We start from the raw sequence: 18,923 nt of genomic DNA, 5'->3' as shown, positions 1-18,923 counted from the left end.
ATTGTTAATCCATTTCATGCAGTCCTTGAATATGTTTCTAGCCATTTGTTGCAGCCATAAAGGTCGTCTTCTCACAAAATCCTTACACTGTCTCTAAAGCATAATATCCTTTGATCCTCATTTTTTAATACGGATTTTGGATTAAACGGCACAGATAACGGAAAGCACCAACCCCATTGTTTTAAAATGGTACATCTGCATTTTCCGTCTTCGGTAATTGGTCGAAAATAACAAGAAGAGCCTACATAGGCGCTTTAGCAAATTTATTTGTGTCATGTTTAGATGAATAGCTTGGGGTAAGGAATTAGGCTGCAACGTCAGTGTTACAGAACACTTTGGTTGTTGATGCTACATCAACACTGCACACACGACGCAGGCTTGATGGAGGAGAGACAGAGAGGAGGAGGAAGAGACAGGAGAGAGAGATGTGGAATAGTCAGCTGGGGTGGTCTACACTGAACAAACTGGCTGGCTCCTGCATACATCACAAAACACCACCTACGCGCATTAGTTAAGAAAATCTGGAGTGTTCGGCGGGCGCTACGATTCTGGGTCGACCGATTTACCGGCCTCTTCCAAATTCGTATTTGCCTCAGTTATTTTCTCCAACTTCCACAAACATGACAACGCTCTAGCATCGCACGAGTCGTCTGAAAGGGGCTTTTTTCTCGTCCCTTTCTCCGTTATTCAGATGGCAGAGGAGGGAATTCAGGGCAGATGCCTCCCGTGGATATTCCTTTTAGAGGAAATGGGACCCAACCTTTGTGAATGGAACTACTGTACTAAACTACCCATCTGCTGTCATTTTACACGATGCTCGACCATCCTTTCTACATAGGTCAAAAGGTAGGCATGTTTGTTAAATTTTAGTCATTGGTGGTAGTCTTTTTTATTTTATGTTATTTTTTTTGAAAAGCCATCTTTGAATGCGGATCAAGTACAGAATATCCTCCATCGTAAAGAATATGCCGGTACGCATACGCCGTTTTTCTACCGTGTCATTCCTTAGCCTTTTTTAATATTCCAGAGTGAAACGGAATTCTGTTGCACAATGGCAAATCAGATTTCGGTATCACCGTTAATTGGTTGTTACCGTATTTCCGTTTGCAATTTGTGAGATAACTGCACTTCACTACAGGTGCGTGATCCCGTTCTAACTTCGATGCATGTGCATACACAAGGGGGATTGTTAGCTAAAGTTCTTTTACAATTAAACTGGGGAATTCATACAGGAGCATCCATGTCAATTCTCTTCGGAATTTATTTTCTTTTTGAAACTACATTTCGGAAAGCTAACCAGGTAAGTTTAACAGTCTGCCAGTATATATTGAAATGCCATACAAATTTGGCCTGCTGTCATTAAGTTCAATTTAACTTAAATAGCAAGCAAGTCACGCATTCAAAAAGGCCAGCGGTACCACAAGCGTCAAAATGAAATTTAATGTAGATATGGGTACCCCCCCCCCCCCCCCCCCCTCCATACTTTTCGTCCCCCCATTTAATATTAACAGTTTAAAATTTTTAAATTCAAATATTTATCAAGCGATAGTGGAAGCTACAATAAGGATATGCATATGGTTTTGCTGGGACTTTGGTGATCATGCATGGCAGATTCCATCTGATACAATGATGCTGAGACCTTGACTAGTATAGCCTATTCCAATACTTAAAATAAATAAATAAATAAATGTATACATTTTAATTCATGCAATGGTACAGAAATTAAGAATACTTTGTTGGACAGATTTCTTCTTTGCTAGGTTCAATCTTTTTAATATAATCATTGTATGTCTACCTAACTCATGGTAAAACACACATGCTGATACATTAAAACTGACCTTAAATGAACCATATAAGTGTATAATTTGTAATTACCACAGATACTATGAATGTTTTTTTTTTCTTTAACTTCTCGTAAAACATATAGCATTTAACTTAAAGCTTTATTGCACATTGCAACATGTGTTTGTACATCTGTATTTATACTCTAAAATGTATTTTGATATCAGGCAGGCTTGGTGCCAGGAGAAATACAGAGGGATGCAATTGGAATCCAAGGGTGTGCACAAAAAGTCACAAGTACTATGTAGACAACTGGGGGTGCACTGAGGTCTGTCTGGGGGTTCAATGCACCCCTAAGCACCCCCATAGCGCTGGGCCTAATATCAGGTCTAATCAGGTTTTAAGTTTTATAACTTTGGCTTCCTGGAACAAATAATGATTTTAATCCTGGAAGCACAGTACAGCTGCTGTGTATTAGTTTGAGACCCTGAGGCAGACAGCAAGTTTATTTGCCTTCCTCAGCCTCTGTGTACTGTAAAGCATAAATAGACATTCAGTGCTGTGTTTAGATATTCACTTGAAGTATTGTAATACTTTTTTTCTTTGATTCACAGATAGGATAAAAACAGACTGCGGCATCTAAATGAAGTTGTTCAGCCATGCAATGTTCCTGGAAGGCTGTGATTCTGCTAGCCTTGGCATCAATAGCAATCCAGTACACAGCAATTAGAACTTTCACAGCAAAGCCCTTTCAGATCTGCCCTGTGCCAAACCCTCTGAACTGTGGCCTAGGTCAGGAGACAGAGCCCTTTGATCGGATATGCGATGAGTACCCTTACATTGCCTACAACGCCTCCAGGAAGACCCACATTCTTATCCTGGCCACCACGAGGAGTGGCTCCTCCTTTGTGGGTCAGCTGTTTAACCAGCACTCAGATGTGTTCTACCTGTTTGAGCCCCTCTACCACGTGCAGACCACCTTGATTCCTCGACTTTCTCACAGCAAAAACACAGCTGACCGGAGGGTGATGCTGGGGGCTAGCCGGGACCTCCTGAGGAGTTTGTATGACTGTGACCTCTACTTCCTGGAGAGTTACATCAAGCCCCAGCCTGTTAACCACACCACAGACAAACTCTTCCGCCGCGGGGCCAGCAAGGCCCTGTGCTCACCACCAGTGTGTGATGCATTTGGCCCCAGTGAGGTCAACATAGAGGAGGGCGACTGCGTCAAGAAGTGCACCTCCCTTAACATAACCCTGGCTGTCGATTCCTGCAAGGAGCGTCGCTACGTGGCTATCAAGATTGTGCGGGTGCCAGAGATCAGTGACCTCAGGGCCCTTGTGGAGGATCCCCGGTTGAATCTAAAGATCATCCAGCTGGTGCGGGACCCACGTGGCATACTGTCCTCCAGGATTGAGACCTTCCGGGACACCTACCGCCTGTGGAGGATCTGGAGGGCAACAGGCCGTAGACCATACAACCTGGACCTGACCCAGTTGACTGTAGTGTGTGAGGATTTCCTCAACTCAGTCAACACAGGTCTGAGCCGGCCCCACTGGCTGAAGGGGAAGTACATGCTGGTGAGGTATGAGGACCTGGCAAGGAACCCGCTCCAAAAAACCAAGGAGATTTACCAGTACTTGGGCATGTCACTCGACAAGAATGTAGTCAAGTGGATACAGACCAACACTCGAGGAAGTAACGAACTGTCAGCCAAGCATAAGTACGGCACTGTGAGGGACTCAGCAGCCAATGCCGAGAGCTGGAGGCTGAAACTGTCTTACGACATGGTCGACTACACTCAAAATGTCTGTAAACAGATCCTCCACCAGCTGGGCTATAAGATGGTCAAGTCCCCAGAAGAACTTAAAAACATGTCGCTCACGCTCGTTCAAGACAGAACTTTTGTACCATTTTTGTAACAAAGGAGGTTGTGGAGGACTATTTTTGATATATTTATAAATGTTGCCTTAATGTTTCAAATTTGCACTAAACTTTCAAAACCCTGACAGCATCTCGGCAGCACCCTTATTGCTAAAAAAGCAGCACAACACATCTGAACACATAATGCTGCCCTCAAATTTTGGGTTTCATAAGTTCATCGAGGCCATAATGTTTGCTTCAGAAGTATGAGCAAACTTAAAGCACCATCCTTCTTATGGTCATTGTATGCTGGCTGCTGCATTGACAATAGTGAATGTTGCTGTTTGTCCATTTGAAGCAAGTGGACCTACAATATTGTTAGGATATGTACTTAATACCTGTGGCTGACATATTGGACTGTATGAGAACAACTGTGCAATAAAATATGAATATTGCATTCAGTCTGTAACACTATTGCACTTGTGTTGTAGTTGAGAAATATTAATCTACTGAAGTGTAATTACTGTACACTAACAGTGATATACATTTAGGTCTGATACAGTTACAGAAAATGTGCACTTAGAGTTTAAGGGCATCTGTTTGCTGCCCTGAATATATGTTGGGGTACAGAATGTGAAGCAGTCAGCATCAGTAGCAAAAATTTTCAAAGATGGTTTCCAAGGGTTTCTCAACATGTTTCAGGAAGGCTTTCATTCTCCAGCTGAGAGAATGAAAAAATCAATATAACACTCAATGCAAGGTAACACCATTGTATTTACATTTCTACCACAGCATTTGTATATTGTAATAAGGCAGTATAATAATAACACATTAGTTCTTTGATAGTCACACAAGTTGAGCTTTTGTGCTTTCATTGTATATAGGGCTGTTTGGTTTCTTATTTGGGCCAGGGATGATTGTGTGTGTGTGTGTGGCTATTGGCAGCATAGATTGAGTCATGAACTTAATGTATTCACTGCTGAGCTGAAGATAAGAGTCAAGCTGCTTTTTCTTTATCTGCAAGTTAACATCAGGCATTTTAGACACTGAAGCTGTTGCATGGCAACCTGAGTTTAACCCCTGACCTCTTCAGCCTGTAAAACTGAATCTTTTCACCTTTTTGAGTCACTGTAGTGTGTGTGCACAGCATGTTCAAAATACTAGATAATTGTGGCCACTTTCTAAATTCATATACCTTAAACACACTCAAAAACACTATTTTTCAGAGGAGACCTTGGAGCTAGAACAAACATCCAACATTGCAAACCTCCATAAGTCAGTTGTGGGAAATGTTATCTTTGTTCTCTGTTGTCATTTCCTCTCTGTAAAAGTGGTTTTATTTATGGTGTAGACCTCAATGGGAGGGTCATTTTAGGTTTCTCCATGTGTGTTGTGCACTGCGCATATTTAGCAGCCTGTGATGTTTATTGCTTCCCAGGGGCATAACATGTGGCTTGCGCAAAAAAAAAAAAAAAAATCATGCTTTCATTGGAGTCTTGGTCTGTTTATCCAATTCCCATTCAGAATATTAGAGCTGTGTCGCTATTGTTGTTGCTGAAGACACCTATGGAGTGGCCACTATGGCCTACATTTCACAGGGGTAAAAGGAGGTCAAGTGTGCTTTCAATAGGTGGGACCCCCTCACCCTGGGTGTGTGAGTCTCATTTCCATAGCACTCCTGGCATTTCGCCCATGGCATAATGTGGCAGATTGCCCTGTGAAATGCACTGGAGTCCTTTGCCCTTCCCCTGCGCTTTTGCCCGGAGAGTCTACCTGTGCAGCCATAAAGATCAGTTCTGCTGCAGCAATGGCCATGAGACAGGCAGGTGAGCCACAGTGAAAGGCTCATGCCTACATACCTCTGTACCAAGCATGAATGCTTGAGCACACAAGGGAATACTGTCGACTCATTGCACTGTCAGTGCTGGAAATGCAACGCATCCCCTTCAGTCAGACGGAATAATGCAGAAATCCATTCATTGCACACGCTTATCTACTCGACATTAATAAGTAAAAGCTGAAAGACTGAAAAAGCATGTGGTGAATCAAACCAGAGCTCCTTGTTGTTTTTAGAAACATTCCCCGTTTTCTGTGTATCGTCCATCCAAAGCACATCTTGTGCAGTTTGTACTAAAAAATGCTCCTTATGACTGAGAAGTGGAGCTGTAACATGATTGGAAAGGAGCTCTCTGTGCTAGTAATGACAGCTCAGTACAAGTTGGCAGTGGTACACTCCCTTCTTTAGTGTTCTGCTCGGACATTGCTGTTGGCAAACTTGGATAGCCAACTCCTTACTGAGCACGCATTGATGTCGCAGCGCTTGAGGACAACATTTCTGGTTCTGTTTACATTAGTCTCGGTCGGGGCACAACAGTAAAACAGAGGTGAGAGAGTACATCTCACATCGCTAATGCCCAGAACAGCCATTCTATTCAGTCAAGGCTAACCATTTTCTGAATTGCCATTGCTGATTAAAGGAGGAGTGCTTTAGAGGATTAATGATAGTTAATGGATGGTCTTTGTTCATCTGCTGTGTTTTACTAAGCAAAACGGATTTAGATTATAATCCTGAACATTGGTCATGGCCTGTCTGTTTTTGATGGAATGGGTCATGTGATATCCAGAGGCAGACAGCAATGTGATATCCTCTACAAACTCATATGACCTCTGAAAATACATTTAGGTTTCAGCTGTTTTCTGCCTGGACCCACATTTATTTGGTTGAAAATCATTTTATTTTCAATGGTGGAAATGTGTTTATTTATAATTGCATCTTTACATTATAGCCACATCATTGATAATTTTTTTCAATGATAAAATACTACAAGTGCTCATGTTATCACTCAGTAGGCTCTGTCAATGTGGACAGATCTTGGAATTTTTTTCTGTATTTATAATACAAACCAGGTTCCTAAACTTTGAAGTGTACTGGAGATCTATGGTATTTTCTTATACTTTCCTCATCTGGGGGAGTGAAGTTAAATCATTGTGGACAGCATGAGTGATGAGTAAGAAAAATACACCATGTGCCCTGCTTGTTTCTGCCATAGATCTTGTGTGTGTGTGGGAGTCTCTCAAGGTGTACTGTGCATGAGCAATGCCTTCTCTCCTTTCTTTGTGTTCTGCCGGCATCCAATTTGATTCCTGTGGCTGTTGCAGTGTCTAAAAATTTGAGCAGCTGAAAACTGTTGCATTAATGTATGTTATTATAATGCGCCTTCATTGAAGATGTATACCCTGGTGGTAAGAGTTCAGTGTAATGTAAATGTGCCTCCCTATTAGAGGTGACTCCTCCAATGTCAGGTGGGCTAGATACACAAGGGGTCACCAGGAGGTGCCAGCTGCCCATTTCACACTGGCAAGAGGGAACTTGTAAAAGAGAGGCATGGCTCTCCCCTGTAGTTCCAAGCCAAATGCAGTAAAAGGGGTGTGATTTCTCAGATGCTTTACTCTCTAATTCTGCCCAGGAAAGCTTGGACAGAGCAGATCAGAAAAATGGTGGTGCACAGTTTTAACCCTGTTAAGCACCTGATTGATGGGGGATATCTGCTTTTTGGCACCATCAATTTCAGTTCTCTGCCTTTTCGAATCTGTTCAGGGATATTACAGGAGTTGTACCTCAGCAGATGCATGCATGAAAGCTGAATTAGGTCCTGTGTTCTATATGGCTATAGTGCTTCTGAGGCCTGGCGCTGCAGACCTTCAGACTGCCTGCTTTGCAAAGCTATATGGAAAAAGGGGTGGGAGCCTGTGAACATGACGGGAATCCCAGAGCAGAGGAAAACAGAAAAGGGCCATGGATTGTGTGTGTGTGTGTGTGTGTGTGAACAGTGAACTTAAATGTAATTTTCTGTTTCTTTTTTGCTTCATAAAAATGTTTAGAAACCATGGTCGTCTATTGGCAGGAGTAGGGTGATAGTCCCCTATTAGTAACATAGACGTGTGTGTGTGTGTGTGCGTGTGTGTGTGTGTGTGTGCATGTGTGTCTGTGTGTGTGCACATGTTTTGAGGAGGGGTTATGAATACATCTGAGTTGTGGGAACAAAGAAGATGGATGTGAGTGAGTTGGGGGTGGGGCTGCTCTGGGAGCAGGGTACGAAATGAAGAAACCATAGGGACATAAAGCAGTCTGATAGGTAGATATAAAGGAAGAGAAATGTAGATGGACAGGAGCGTTGTGAGTGAGAGGGAAGTGGGTGGCTTTGGAGAGGCATGTATTTCTTAGTCAATGGTCCAGCTGGGCCAAGAGTAGCAAAACAGAATGCATGGGTCTGTTTTCCTTAATGTAAACAAACATTTTTCTCTTGATTATTTCCAATCCATAGAATACTCCAGCCTTAGAATAAACTGTCAATATGAATACAGCAATAATAAAGTACAAGACTCTATATTAAAATACGGGGTTACTTTATTTATAGAATACAGCATCAAGTGTGCAAAAATAGTTCAATAATAGACAAATTCTACACGTCGTCAAAGTCCATTTTACAGTAACAGAGTCTCCAAAACATTAAATATGTGCCAGAAATGAATATGCAGGGAAAAAAGATAAAAAAAATACAAGGAAAATGCAAACAAATCAAAAGTAGAATCATGTTAATAGAACTACACCACATAGTGGACAAGAAAGTATTGCCTGAAGCATGCAATATGCTAATATACACAACTACCTTGCCAACCAGACATTTCATTTAAAGTTCAGATTGGACATTACTGCTCATGGTCCTCAGAAACAAAATAAAAAAAGCAGTATGTCTACATTACAGGAGATTCTTGCCATTCGTGGGAGATACATTCTAGTGATTCCAGGCAAAGGGAAAATACTGCACCACATTGTCCCAATACTAAAAATGTATGCACAAAGGTAGATTTCCTCCCAACACAAATATAACCACATGAAAACATATTAATAATACATTAATATAGCACAATAGATAAGAATGTAATAATAATGATAATAATAAAGAAGTAATTAGTACTTAATAATCAAATGAACATAGGATTCATGTGCATGTTTTATGCATGGCTGGCAGCAGGGAGTGATGCCTGGATTTTACAGACTGTGGCAGTCTGTAAAATCAGTGTTTTATAGTATATATAATATATAACAATATATACCTTGTGGTATATACCTTGTTCCTTAACCAAACCACAACAGCTCTGTTACACTTGATTCACTCTATCCAAGGTAAAACATTTGGAATTTCATGTGAAACATGCAAATAAAGGCTCAAACCAAAACTACCATCTGCCCTGTAAGTTTGGGTCACCCTCATCAGTTTACCTTACTTCAAGTCTGCATTATATAATACTCTTACTTGTACACACATCAAGAAATATTTCAGGTAATACTGTAGGGATACACTGTTCCTTGGATTCAATCAACATTTGTCCTTATCTTGACTTACAAAGAAATGCCTTAGGCTTTATTTTTTGGCAAAAAATGGCTTGTTTCATAAATTTGCTGACTGCTGAACTTGCTCTACTGTTTTGAAAGTAGAAAAAGAACATGTATTTAATGCTGAGACAAAAGTTTACTGGATTCAGGGTCAGTCATAATTTCAAGATAAGGTCCTGTGGATTTCAACTGGAGTAGACCATGCTTTAAAGGAGAGAAAAGCATTTGAGATTTGTTTCATTAGTAAACATTATGGGTCTGTATTAAACCCTAGGCATCAAGTGAGTGACATCTATTAGTCTAAGAGTAGTTGAGTACAGAAACCTATAATTACACAAGAAGAAACATACATTTAGCCAGCTGCGGTCCCTGTGCATTTTCTTGTTCAAGTCAATTTCCTTATCTTTAAATACATACTTTCACAGATCATTTTTGTCCCCAGCTTCGTCAAATCATTTTGATCTTTTGGTAATGCATTACATAGTTGCATCTTCATAATGCATAGTTAACATATTCATAATCACAGCATATGAGTGATATGACATCCCAAAAGTATCTGTTATTTGTAATTCCCCACACAACATTAAAAAATAATGATTAGTGATAAAAAATATTTACAATATGTGTAGTAATGTGACCTGTTAAGCATGGAAAAACTTCCAATAATTTATATGGTTGATATACATATCCTATGCAATACATAAATGTTACACATGCTTCATGAAAGTGCAGTTCATGTAAAGTATTATCCGTTTCATTTATAAATATCACATTACACTGAATTGAATTGTATTACGTTTTGGAGTGTCTGAGGAGTGGAAGGAAAGACAAGACACTACTTTAGTTTTTTATCTTATTAGAATTTATGACAATAGTCAATATTTTGATCTGAACCAAAACTTCAAAATAAAGAGGATATCCAATATTATATATTTACTTCTCTATGCCTTCCATTATATACAGCTGTAGTAGGTACTTGCCATACTAATTGGTAATATTACACGCATGTGTCCTCAAGATCGTCAGGAGATGACAGTTTGTGAAACACTCATACTGATACCACAACCACTCACACAGCAACACAGAACATACAGGATCTTACCAAAGGCCTTTGAATTACAAATTGATACAGTGCCGAAGGTCAGTCTGATGACATTTATCTGGGAGAAAATAGTATTTATTGTATGTAACTTTATATCAGATTCCATAGTAGATATTACTCAAGGTATCTTGGATGCCTTTTCAGTGTTTCCTATGGATGATGTCCATCTCTCTCCAACCCACCCAGACAGTCGTTTGCTAATCATTGTTCCTGCAGAGCAGAAGTAACTTTCTTTCATCTCAACAAGTAAGTAAAGAAACTTGTTGAGATGAAAGAAACGTAAAAGCAAACATAAAGCAACAATGGGCCTAGTCGGATTTGTCCTTTTTCTTTGGTGTGACTTTGTTGGCCACTGCAGATCCCACTGCTTCAAGTCCCCCGGTCACCACAGAGACACTACCTTTGACTAGGCCTACACCTGCTGCTGGTACGCTCGTCACCGCTGTCTTGGTCAGCTCGAAGCTCTTACTGCTCACCCAGGCCACGCCCCCCAGAGTAGCACCCATGGCACCTCTTGTCATGTTTAACAGGCCACCTGTCACCCTCCATATCACTCCCCCTTCCACTTTGGGGTGGTCCTTCTCCAGATCTATGAGAGAACAAAACAGAGTGAGGGTGTACATGTACAGGTGCATGTAGATTCTGACTAAAGGCTAAAACACACAATGTTTTGTAGAAAAATCAGTACAGTAAGTCAACTGCAATATGATAGGAAAGTTTGTCACCCCCTAGCACCTTCTGGTAACAAGCTAATTAACAAGGGACTTCAGTATAGTTTATGAGAGATAGTGTCCCTAGTGTACAAGTGGCATGATGTTTTTCCATCTACATTTTGAGATGGGCAGGTTTGTGATATGGTTTGTGTAACCTAGATTGGACCAAGCTAGCCACCCTATTGAAATGTATACCCATGGGCTTTGGGGTCAGCTATACATCTAACTGACTGTGCTGCCCTTTAATAAAGCCTTAATTGTGTTTGTTTCCAAAAGTTAGAAGTAATACCAATTTTATGAGAAGACTAGCTAGCTTTTGCAGCATGTTTCAACATCCTTTCCATACCACCAATATTACAAGTTTATCTCTCTAGCTATAAATATCATTATCTTTAGGTACCATTTCCTAAATATATTTATTATATATTCCTAAATATATTTCTTATGTCCACTAGAGCCAGTATTACAAGGTTATTTCAGTGGTTATTTCATTCAACTAACTAGATTTCATGTGTGCTAAGGAGATAGCAAGCTTTCCATAAGGTTTAAAATTTGGCCAGCTAGCTTTTTAATGATTGTTGGCGATGAAGTAGAAGCCTGCATTTTTTGTCCCACCTTTACCTTTTCTCAAGTCTTGGGAAAGCTCATAGACTTTCATAGATTTCTCTCTGTATCCTTATTTAAATCCATGGTTAAAATCTGGAATTATCCACTGAATGATTTTAATAGCCAATGGGACTGATTTTCTCTTTGCAGACACTTATTGCCAGGAGGTTGGTGACTGTGACATTCCACCTACTGTATTTAATCTTAAGTCGTTTTCACATATGAACACCGGACAAGGTCCGGAGAATCAGGTCCAGAACTTGGCCGGAATTGCCCTTTCACACATGTAGCACACAATAGGAGATTGTCCGTGACAGACACGTTCACACCTACTGCAAATACTCCGGTTTGGTTTAGGTGAGGGGCAGCGCGTGGGTAGAGCGTGCAGGAGGCAGGACATGACGCAAAAAGTACGCTGCAGAAATCGTAGTGGCTGTATTCGAAACCGCCTACTGCATACCGTGTACTGCGTACCACACAAGTATATACCGTATACTGCATGCTATTTTTCAGTGTAGGACCCAGTATGCAACCATTAATAATTACATTTGTAGTATGTTACATTGTCGCTTGAAATCATTGCGAGTTTAGAAATGTCCAGATTTCATTGTGGTATTTTCCAGTTAGACGCCACTTGCATTCTCATGAGTGAAAAGTGTTGACGAGTTCACGAAAAGCATTCGCGAGTTGAAGTGTTTTCTTTTCAATATCTCACCTTTCCGTGGTATGAGCACATAATGTGGCACAGAAGAGGAGAAGATGAACATAGCTATTGTACTTTTGGGTAGCCTATAAAAAAATCACACATAGCCATCCAAATGGTGCTACTGGTACACATAATTTATTATTAATTATACATTTATTATAACAGGAAGGTAAGTTTTTGTTGTTTGCTATGTAATGTTAGGTCACCAGTTCACCTCTCTCACTATACCTATCACTATGACTTAGCTACAGCATAGCTACCTACTAACCAGATAATAAACTACTAACCAACGTTATTGATCATCGTAAGAGACAAGTTTTGGCAGTATAACTATAGCTAACTATCTCTTTAACGATTATTGGACTCAAAATAGCATGTATTTGGATGTATGTCAGTGAAACAGTGGAAAGCAATATACAGGCATACAGAAAAGACTACGTGGCAGATGTTTGTATTCTTCCGGTTTCGCGCCAGTCGCATGATAGAAAGGTCATCGTCACGTCCACTCGCTCGCGGTGGATCCTCCGGAACATTACCAGCTCTATTCACACATGGGCTCACTCTGACATGAAACGACTTTGTACTAGGGAGCTGGAAGAAAGAAGTCCGTCTCATGTCCGGTCCAACTGATTCGGACATTTGCGTTTTCGCATACAGCTCCTCCGGGTAGGGGCCGGATACGTTCCGGCTTTCAGTGCTTGTCTGAAGGGGGCTTTATTATCAGGGACAACGTAACAGTGATGAACAAATTCAACCTGCCCACTTGTATAATTACATCCTTTATTTTCGTATTGAACAGTGTTATTGTATGGGTGTCACATTTAGGGTGAAGGTTTACAGGTTTACACCCAACCATCTAACAGAAACTAAGTCTTGAGAGGTAACTTAACTGCATACATTAGCTACTACCTCAATGAACATATCTACTTCTATTTTTACTCCTCTCCACACCTGTAAGTACTGAATGCTTTTTGAATGAAAGTCTTAAGGTAAAGTTGACTTTACCCTATCAGCATCTACTGCACATTAAAGTAAATACCTCAGTGTTCAAAGCCTAGTCTCTAGTGTAAAATTATCCAGGTCCTCAATGGCTTGCTTATTATGTTACAGCTCAGTACAGAGTCACTTGTTGTATCTATAACCTTTTGTAATTTTGTGCATTTCAAGTGTTGCAGAGCATATCTGGGCTGAATTTAAAGAAAGAATATCAAATAACATGTGGGTAATAGGATTATACATGATGATTGCCAGTGTGTAGCTGGGTAAAAATACAGAGATTTGAAAATATTTCACATTCCTAAATTAGAAATACTTTAGAGCATGAGCAGACTGGAACCAGGGTGAACAAATAACATTCATGATTTTGCTTGAGATTTCTTGCCACAGTCAACATCTGCTGTCTTTCAAAGCTATTGCACAAGTGACCAAAAATAATTTTGTGTGAGTCACTGCCTGTAAAAAGTGAACGAGATTCAATTTTCAGCCACTGGAAAAAGCTTTTCTACAGTATTATTTCTTCCAACAGTCTATGCAGGAATGGAAGTCCAAACTCAGTAGCTTCAAATTCAGATGAAACATTTATCACAGATTTTTTAAGAGGCCAGCAACCAAAAGAAAACTTCCATTGACAGCTCATATACACTAAAGCCCCATAAGCAGGTCCAAAATGCTGGTTCTGGCTCACCAAAATTCAGTCCATTTATTGTATGGTACATGTAAAAACATTTCTGAATCTATCCTATTGATTCCAGGATGTAAAAGTCCATAGTAACACCCCCCCCCCCCCCCCCCCCCCCGCATATTTGTGCCATCTCGATGATAAAGTGCTGCCCATCACCACCATGCACCACTAATTTGACACAATGATACATGCTCTCTCCCCTCAGGCCTGGAATCACATTGTAGTGACAGTACAGCATGTGTGTCTACCTGTTTTGCCACCCAGTCCCTTTGATTTGATAAACATGGGAATTCAGTAATGGATGGGGGTGAATTGGAGTGTCTCTTCCACTTTCATTTCAGTTTATTCAAACAGGATAGCTTTAATGACCCCAGGAAGTTAAGATCACATATTAACTGGCTCTACTGTGTGTTTCAGAACACATCGTGTTTATGTAAGGTATAATGACACAATAAGTAACAATATAAACCATCTAGGGCATAATACTATGTGGGATCCAAGACATATTTTAAAACATTCTGTAGTATTAGAGTCTTGTTGCTATTTCAAGGTTACTTTTTGATCGAAAAATATGCCTTAAAGCCATGACGTGTCAGTGTCCTTTGTTTGGTGTTTATTTGGTGTCAAAGAGAATGGAGCACACATCACATGTGCAGCCAAAATATCTACATCATAAAGTATTCAACTATGATATGATACTTGGGCACAATATTTTCAAATCAAAGCAATACTTCAACACTTTATAATGTTTGCATCGGCATCTCACAGCATTTCAAAGGCTTGTTTTCTTCCTCATTTTATTTTTTAAAGTAATTTCAACAAAATAATTTAAGACCTATATTGCAATATTCTTCAAGCCAAGGCACTGTAAATATTGCATTAGCAAGTGCAATTCTTCATTTTGCATGAATAGTTCTTAATGAATGATTTCAGATTAATCTGTGGAGGCAGTGTTTTAATGAGCATTGCTTACTGCAAGAATACTTCTGTTTTAATGAAATATTGACAAATGTAGAGAAAGTAGACACTGTCAACTACATGTACTGCTCCTGAGAAAAAGGCATAACCCAAATGAGAATTAATTCCACATATTATAGATTGAGGGTTTCAGCAAACCTGTGAATAATTAATAGATGGTTTCTAATGCAGGTATGCTTATCAAACCAGTCCAAATGTTATTCTGATGTTGTACTGTGCCAAGTGTATCAGTGGTTCAGCTGACACCATATGGTTATACTGTACTTGAGAATATCAGCGCAAGCTGAGAAAAGTGTTGTTTCAAAGGCACTCTGCCAACTTCCTGTCTTCACTACTCTGGGAGCTCCCATGTCTTTGGGTAGGAGCCCCTTCAGAGTAACAGTGGTCCCTCCTTAGAATCAAACCTCATGGCTGAGTCCATAATTTACTATTGTGGCAGACACCAACTGCCAAACCTCAACACATGGAACAGTGTATAAAGTGGTTTCCTCAAAGGTGCTATGTTTAAGTCTGTACATGAGCCTCTTCAGTTACGTAATTACAGTGGACATCAAGCCTTTCACACAGGCATTTTATTATAATGAGAACCTCCTAAGTAATTGATTAAATCCTGTAAGCCATGTCTTCAACACACAGTTCCTGATTTCTCACTAAAATGTGACAATGAAAATTTCAAAAGGCAAATATAACTAGCCAGTTTAAACATATTACGGCAGACAGGTAATTAAAAATTAATATGTTGATTCATTGATACTGTATTTTAATGTTCCTTACATCAGTATATTTAGACAATTACAGTAAACAAAACTGTCAACCCATATCCAGTCTTCTATGTTTTCTTTAACATTGTACACAAATATTAGAAGCAATGTTTTCAGTAGACAATCTCCATATATCTCTCTAAAGCTTTTACTGATATTGTCTTAACAGCAATATGAGCAGAGGCTTTGGTACAGGGTGAGAATGTCTTAATGACATTTAAACTACACAAACCACGCAAGCCAAATATACTGTTCGGTGTAATACCCTGTCTTTAAATATTCTATTCCTAGACAACCACTACTGTATAATATCATTTGTATTTTCTTTTTGGAAGACTTGCTTCCAGATACACAGGTGGGACGTCATCCTTTACATCTGACTCAATTATCATGATTTATTATTATCATTATGATTATCAATTATCATGAAATTTGGTATGTCTGGTGTAGTAGTCTACTAATCATGAAAACATTGTATTTTGATTACTTTGTCCATTATTAATCTTGGAGTGCACGTGAACATACACTGCAAATAACTCTGAATACAAAAGTATATGTAGTTCTTCACTGTGAGAGTAATTGGCAAGCAAAAATGGAGGGATAAAAGTCATGCCAAACACAAATGCATTATGACAACACATCCTGCCATAGTGAGTAGAATGGAAGCCAACCAACAAGTTTACATGTAATTTAGTTTAAAGTAGATAATAAAAAGAAATAAAGCTTGATAATGATGTATCTCTGCTTGCTCTCTACCAATGTGACTTACACAATATTACTGTAACTAACATTATCTTAGCTGGTAAACGCAGCTATCATCTGACTAGCTAGCTAACAAACTACCCTCAATATCAATTGTAAACAAAGATAAACAACCTCACAAGGCACTAAAACCCTAAGCCTCTACTCCACATTATCTCTTGATTATTAGATAATCAGTTTTTTTTAGCACAAACAGCATACAGTCACCACTGAAAGAGCATATAGTCACCATTACAACAGTTCCTTGAAATCAACACTCTAATCAGAAATGAATACTGAACCCAAGCACTTTTGTCAGATGGCTTATTTATACCTGCGCTGCATCACACCATCCATTGTGGTCTATTTTCAGAAATCAACATAGCTCTTTGTGGTTTATTATATGATTAGTGGCAGGGAAGGAATCACAAGCGATTCTAACTAATATGTATGATTCTCTTTTATGCCAGAATAATCATCTAAAAAGGCAATAGTTTTAGCAGTATTTCATAAAAAGCCCTTCTAAAAAATGAGACTGAGTTAATGACTGAGTATAAAATATTTCATGCCATGCCTTTAGTCTTTTCATATGTAGTACCTAGTTACATAAGGGAGGCATGACAGAGTTTTGATAAATGGATTTTATGCATGATACATTAAAAAATCTACATTAATAATTAAATAAATAAAACATGGAAATACATTTTTAAAATGTTTTTACATTCAATTAATCTTGATTAATCTGATTAATTCTTGTACTGTTTTGATAGATGAGGTATACTACTCACAATGATAAAAGCAATCCACTCCACCTGAAAAAAGTGAAAGTTTGGTAGCGCTCTGACAATGTCTCCATTCCAGTACTGTCTCCCTGAGGCATATGACACCAATGTGATTCGATTAGACTTGTCGGTTTTGAGGGAGAAGTGATCTAGAAAGGCCCTTTCTACTGAAATGTCATGGTATCACAAATGTACAGGGCCCTTAAATGGTCTTCTGAGGCTTTGTTGCTTTGACGACCAGTCAGTGGTACGCTTGAATAGTTGTGATTCAATAGGATCCTACACCCTGGTTAAAAGAAAATACAGAGGAAAACCTATTGACTTGATTATACTCAAAATTTAAATAAAAATGTCAGCCTTTAATTCCATGTGAAAGAACAAAAATGACCTATATGAAAAATCAGCATTATCAACAAACTGAAATTGTAAGTAAATTTGCAGAATTGGCACAACACATGAGCATGCATCTATACTTACATATACTGTACATATACACACAAGCACACAAACACACACACATGTATGTTTTCAAGTCGTTTTATTCACATACACACAAAGAAAAAGAGCGGCAGCTTTTTCAGATAAACCTGACAAATGACAACACCTAGGCAACACCCAGAGTGTTTGATGCATTTTACAGGTGTTCTTCCTGGAGGCGAAATCTGTGACTGTAAACCAAGTAAGATTTCTCAGCATGCTTGCTGTTTGCTTCTAGCTGCAAGAGAACAGGGTGAACGAAAATCACTGGTGCTCTCAGGCCATAGCTTCATAACCACAGACAGTGGGGGATACTTACTAATTATAGGTCACCCTGCTCTGTTTACCAGAGTAGAAAAGCTACATACTACATTATGTGGAATCCATTACAACCTTGCATAATTTCTTCATCACTGTCTCCATTCCTCTGAACACCCCGTGGACAAATAATTTGCATCACCTTGATTAAAATCAAGGCAGGACTCTGGAGGTTTGCCACATGCTCCAGATGCTGTTGTGTCTTTACATTGTTGTACAGAGGAGATTACAGCATTCTGAATCGTAAGCGCACTGACAAAAGGAAATTTTCTGTAAGCAGTCAAGCTCCTCTACGTACACATGTCACATGTCACATGTCACGTACACTGTCCCTTGCAGTCTCTTCATCATTTTGGAAATTTATTGGTCAAAATTGATCATTTTGGTGTGAAACTGAAAGCTGGAATATTATGGTAATATTTCCTCAATTGCATTGCATTATTTGTGTCTAATATACATTTTAGATATCAGCTATGTGATTAAGACCAAAATACAATTCCAGTATAAACAGTAACACTAAAATGGTAAGCATGCCTGTCAAATGAAATTCTTGTGGTGCAGACTACAGTCCAAGGGCTGATTTGCTGGACAAATAAGTAATATTAATACAGGGGAGCACAAATTATTTTGTATTTCATCATGAACGAGTACTTTTCCCCACATGATGATTTTTTTTCTAAATTACGTTTTTGAAGGAGTAGCTAATCGACACAAGAATATGTTTTGTATACTTTCCCTCCTTTCTGTTTAGAATTGAAATTTGTATATTTGGCTTGTTATACTGTTGAAGCAAGACCAATGCAATCCTCCCATACATTTGCGAAAACAGTGAATGGCAGCTTTACACACCACAAGTCACACAGTGCACCACAGTGAAGTGGGTACCACCTGGAGCATAGGCACTACTCAGCTGATGTCATTACATTTTGCAGGCACCTGTCGAATTACAGGGTACCTGTGAGCAATGAGACAAGGAAGTGAGCAGTGAGACCCTAGCTGATGGAAGTCAGTTTGT

General features: G+C 39.3%; 2 protein-coding genes across 2 annotated transcripts in view; one reads left to right on the top strand and one right to left on the bottom strand.

Moving 5' to 3' along the window:
- The first annotated feature begins 299 nt into the window (after positions 1-299).
- LOC118781599 (carbohydrate sulfotransferase 1-like) lies at positions 300-4,044 on the top strand. The gene is made up of 2 exons (XM_036534591.1): positions 300-846; positions 2,397-4,044. The coding sequence occupies exon 2, from the start codon at positions 2,442-2,444 to the stop codon at positions 3,702-3,704; it is 1,263 nt and encodes a 420-aa protein (XP_036390484.1). The 5' UTR covers positions 300-846; positions 2,397-2,441; the 3' UTR covers positions 3,705-4,044.
- Positions 4,045-9,855: 5,811 nt separating this feature from the next.
- LOC118781602 (transmembrane protein 263-B-like) overlaps positions 9,856-18,923 on the bottom strand; it is a 65,413-nt gene continuing 56,345 nt past the window's right edge. The window contains exon 3 of the mRNA XM_036534596.1: positions 9,856-10,734. Within this exon, the coding sequence (XP_036390489.1) occupies positions 10,454-10,734 (281 nt within the window). The 3' untranslated portion in view covers positions 9,856-10,453. The remainder of the gene's footprint in view (positions 10,735-18,923) is intronic.

Source organism: Megalops cyprinoides, chromosome 8, assembly GCF_013368585.1.
Source record: "Megalops cyprinoides isolate fMegCyp1 chromosome 8, fMegCyp1.pri, whole genome shotgun sequence".
In the NCBI taxonomy this organism is placed as follows: domain Eukaryota; kingdom Metazoa; phylum Chordata; class Actinopteri; order Elopiformes; family Megalopidae; genus Megalops; species Megalops cyprinoides.
This window is presented reverse-complemented; position numbering and strand designations above follow the sequence as displayed.

What these genes read in the sequence shown, in the direction of transcription:
- LOC118781599 (XM_036534591.1), top strand. Translation starts at nt 2,442, where the DNA reads ATGCAATGTTCCTGGAAGGCTGTGATTCTGCTAGCCTTGGCATCAATA.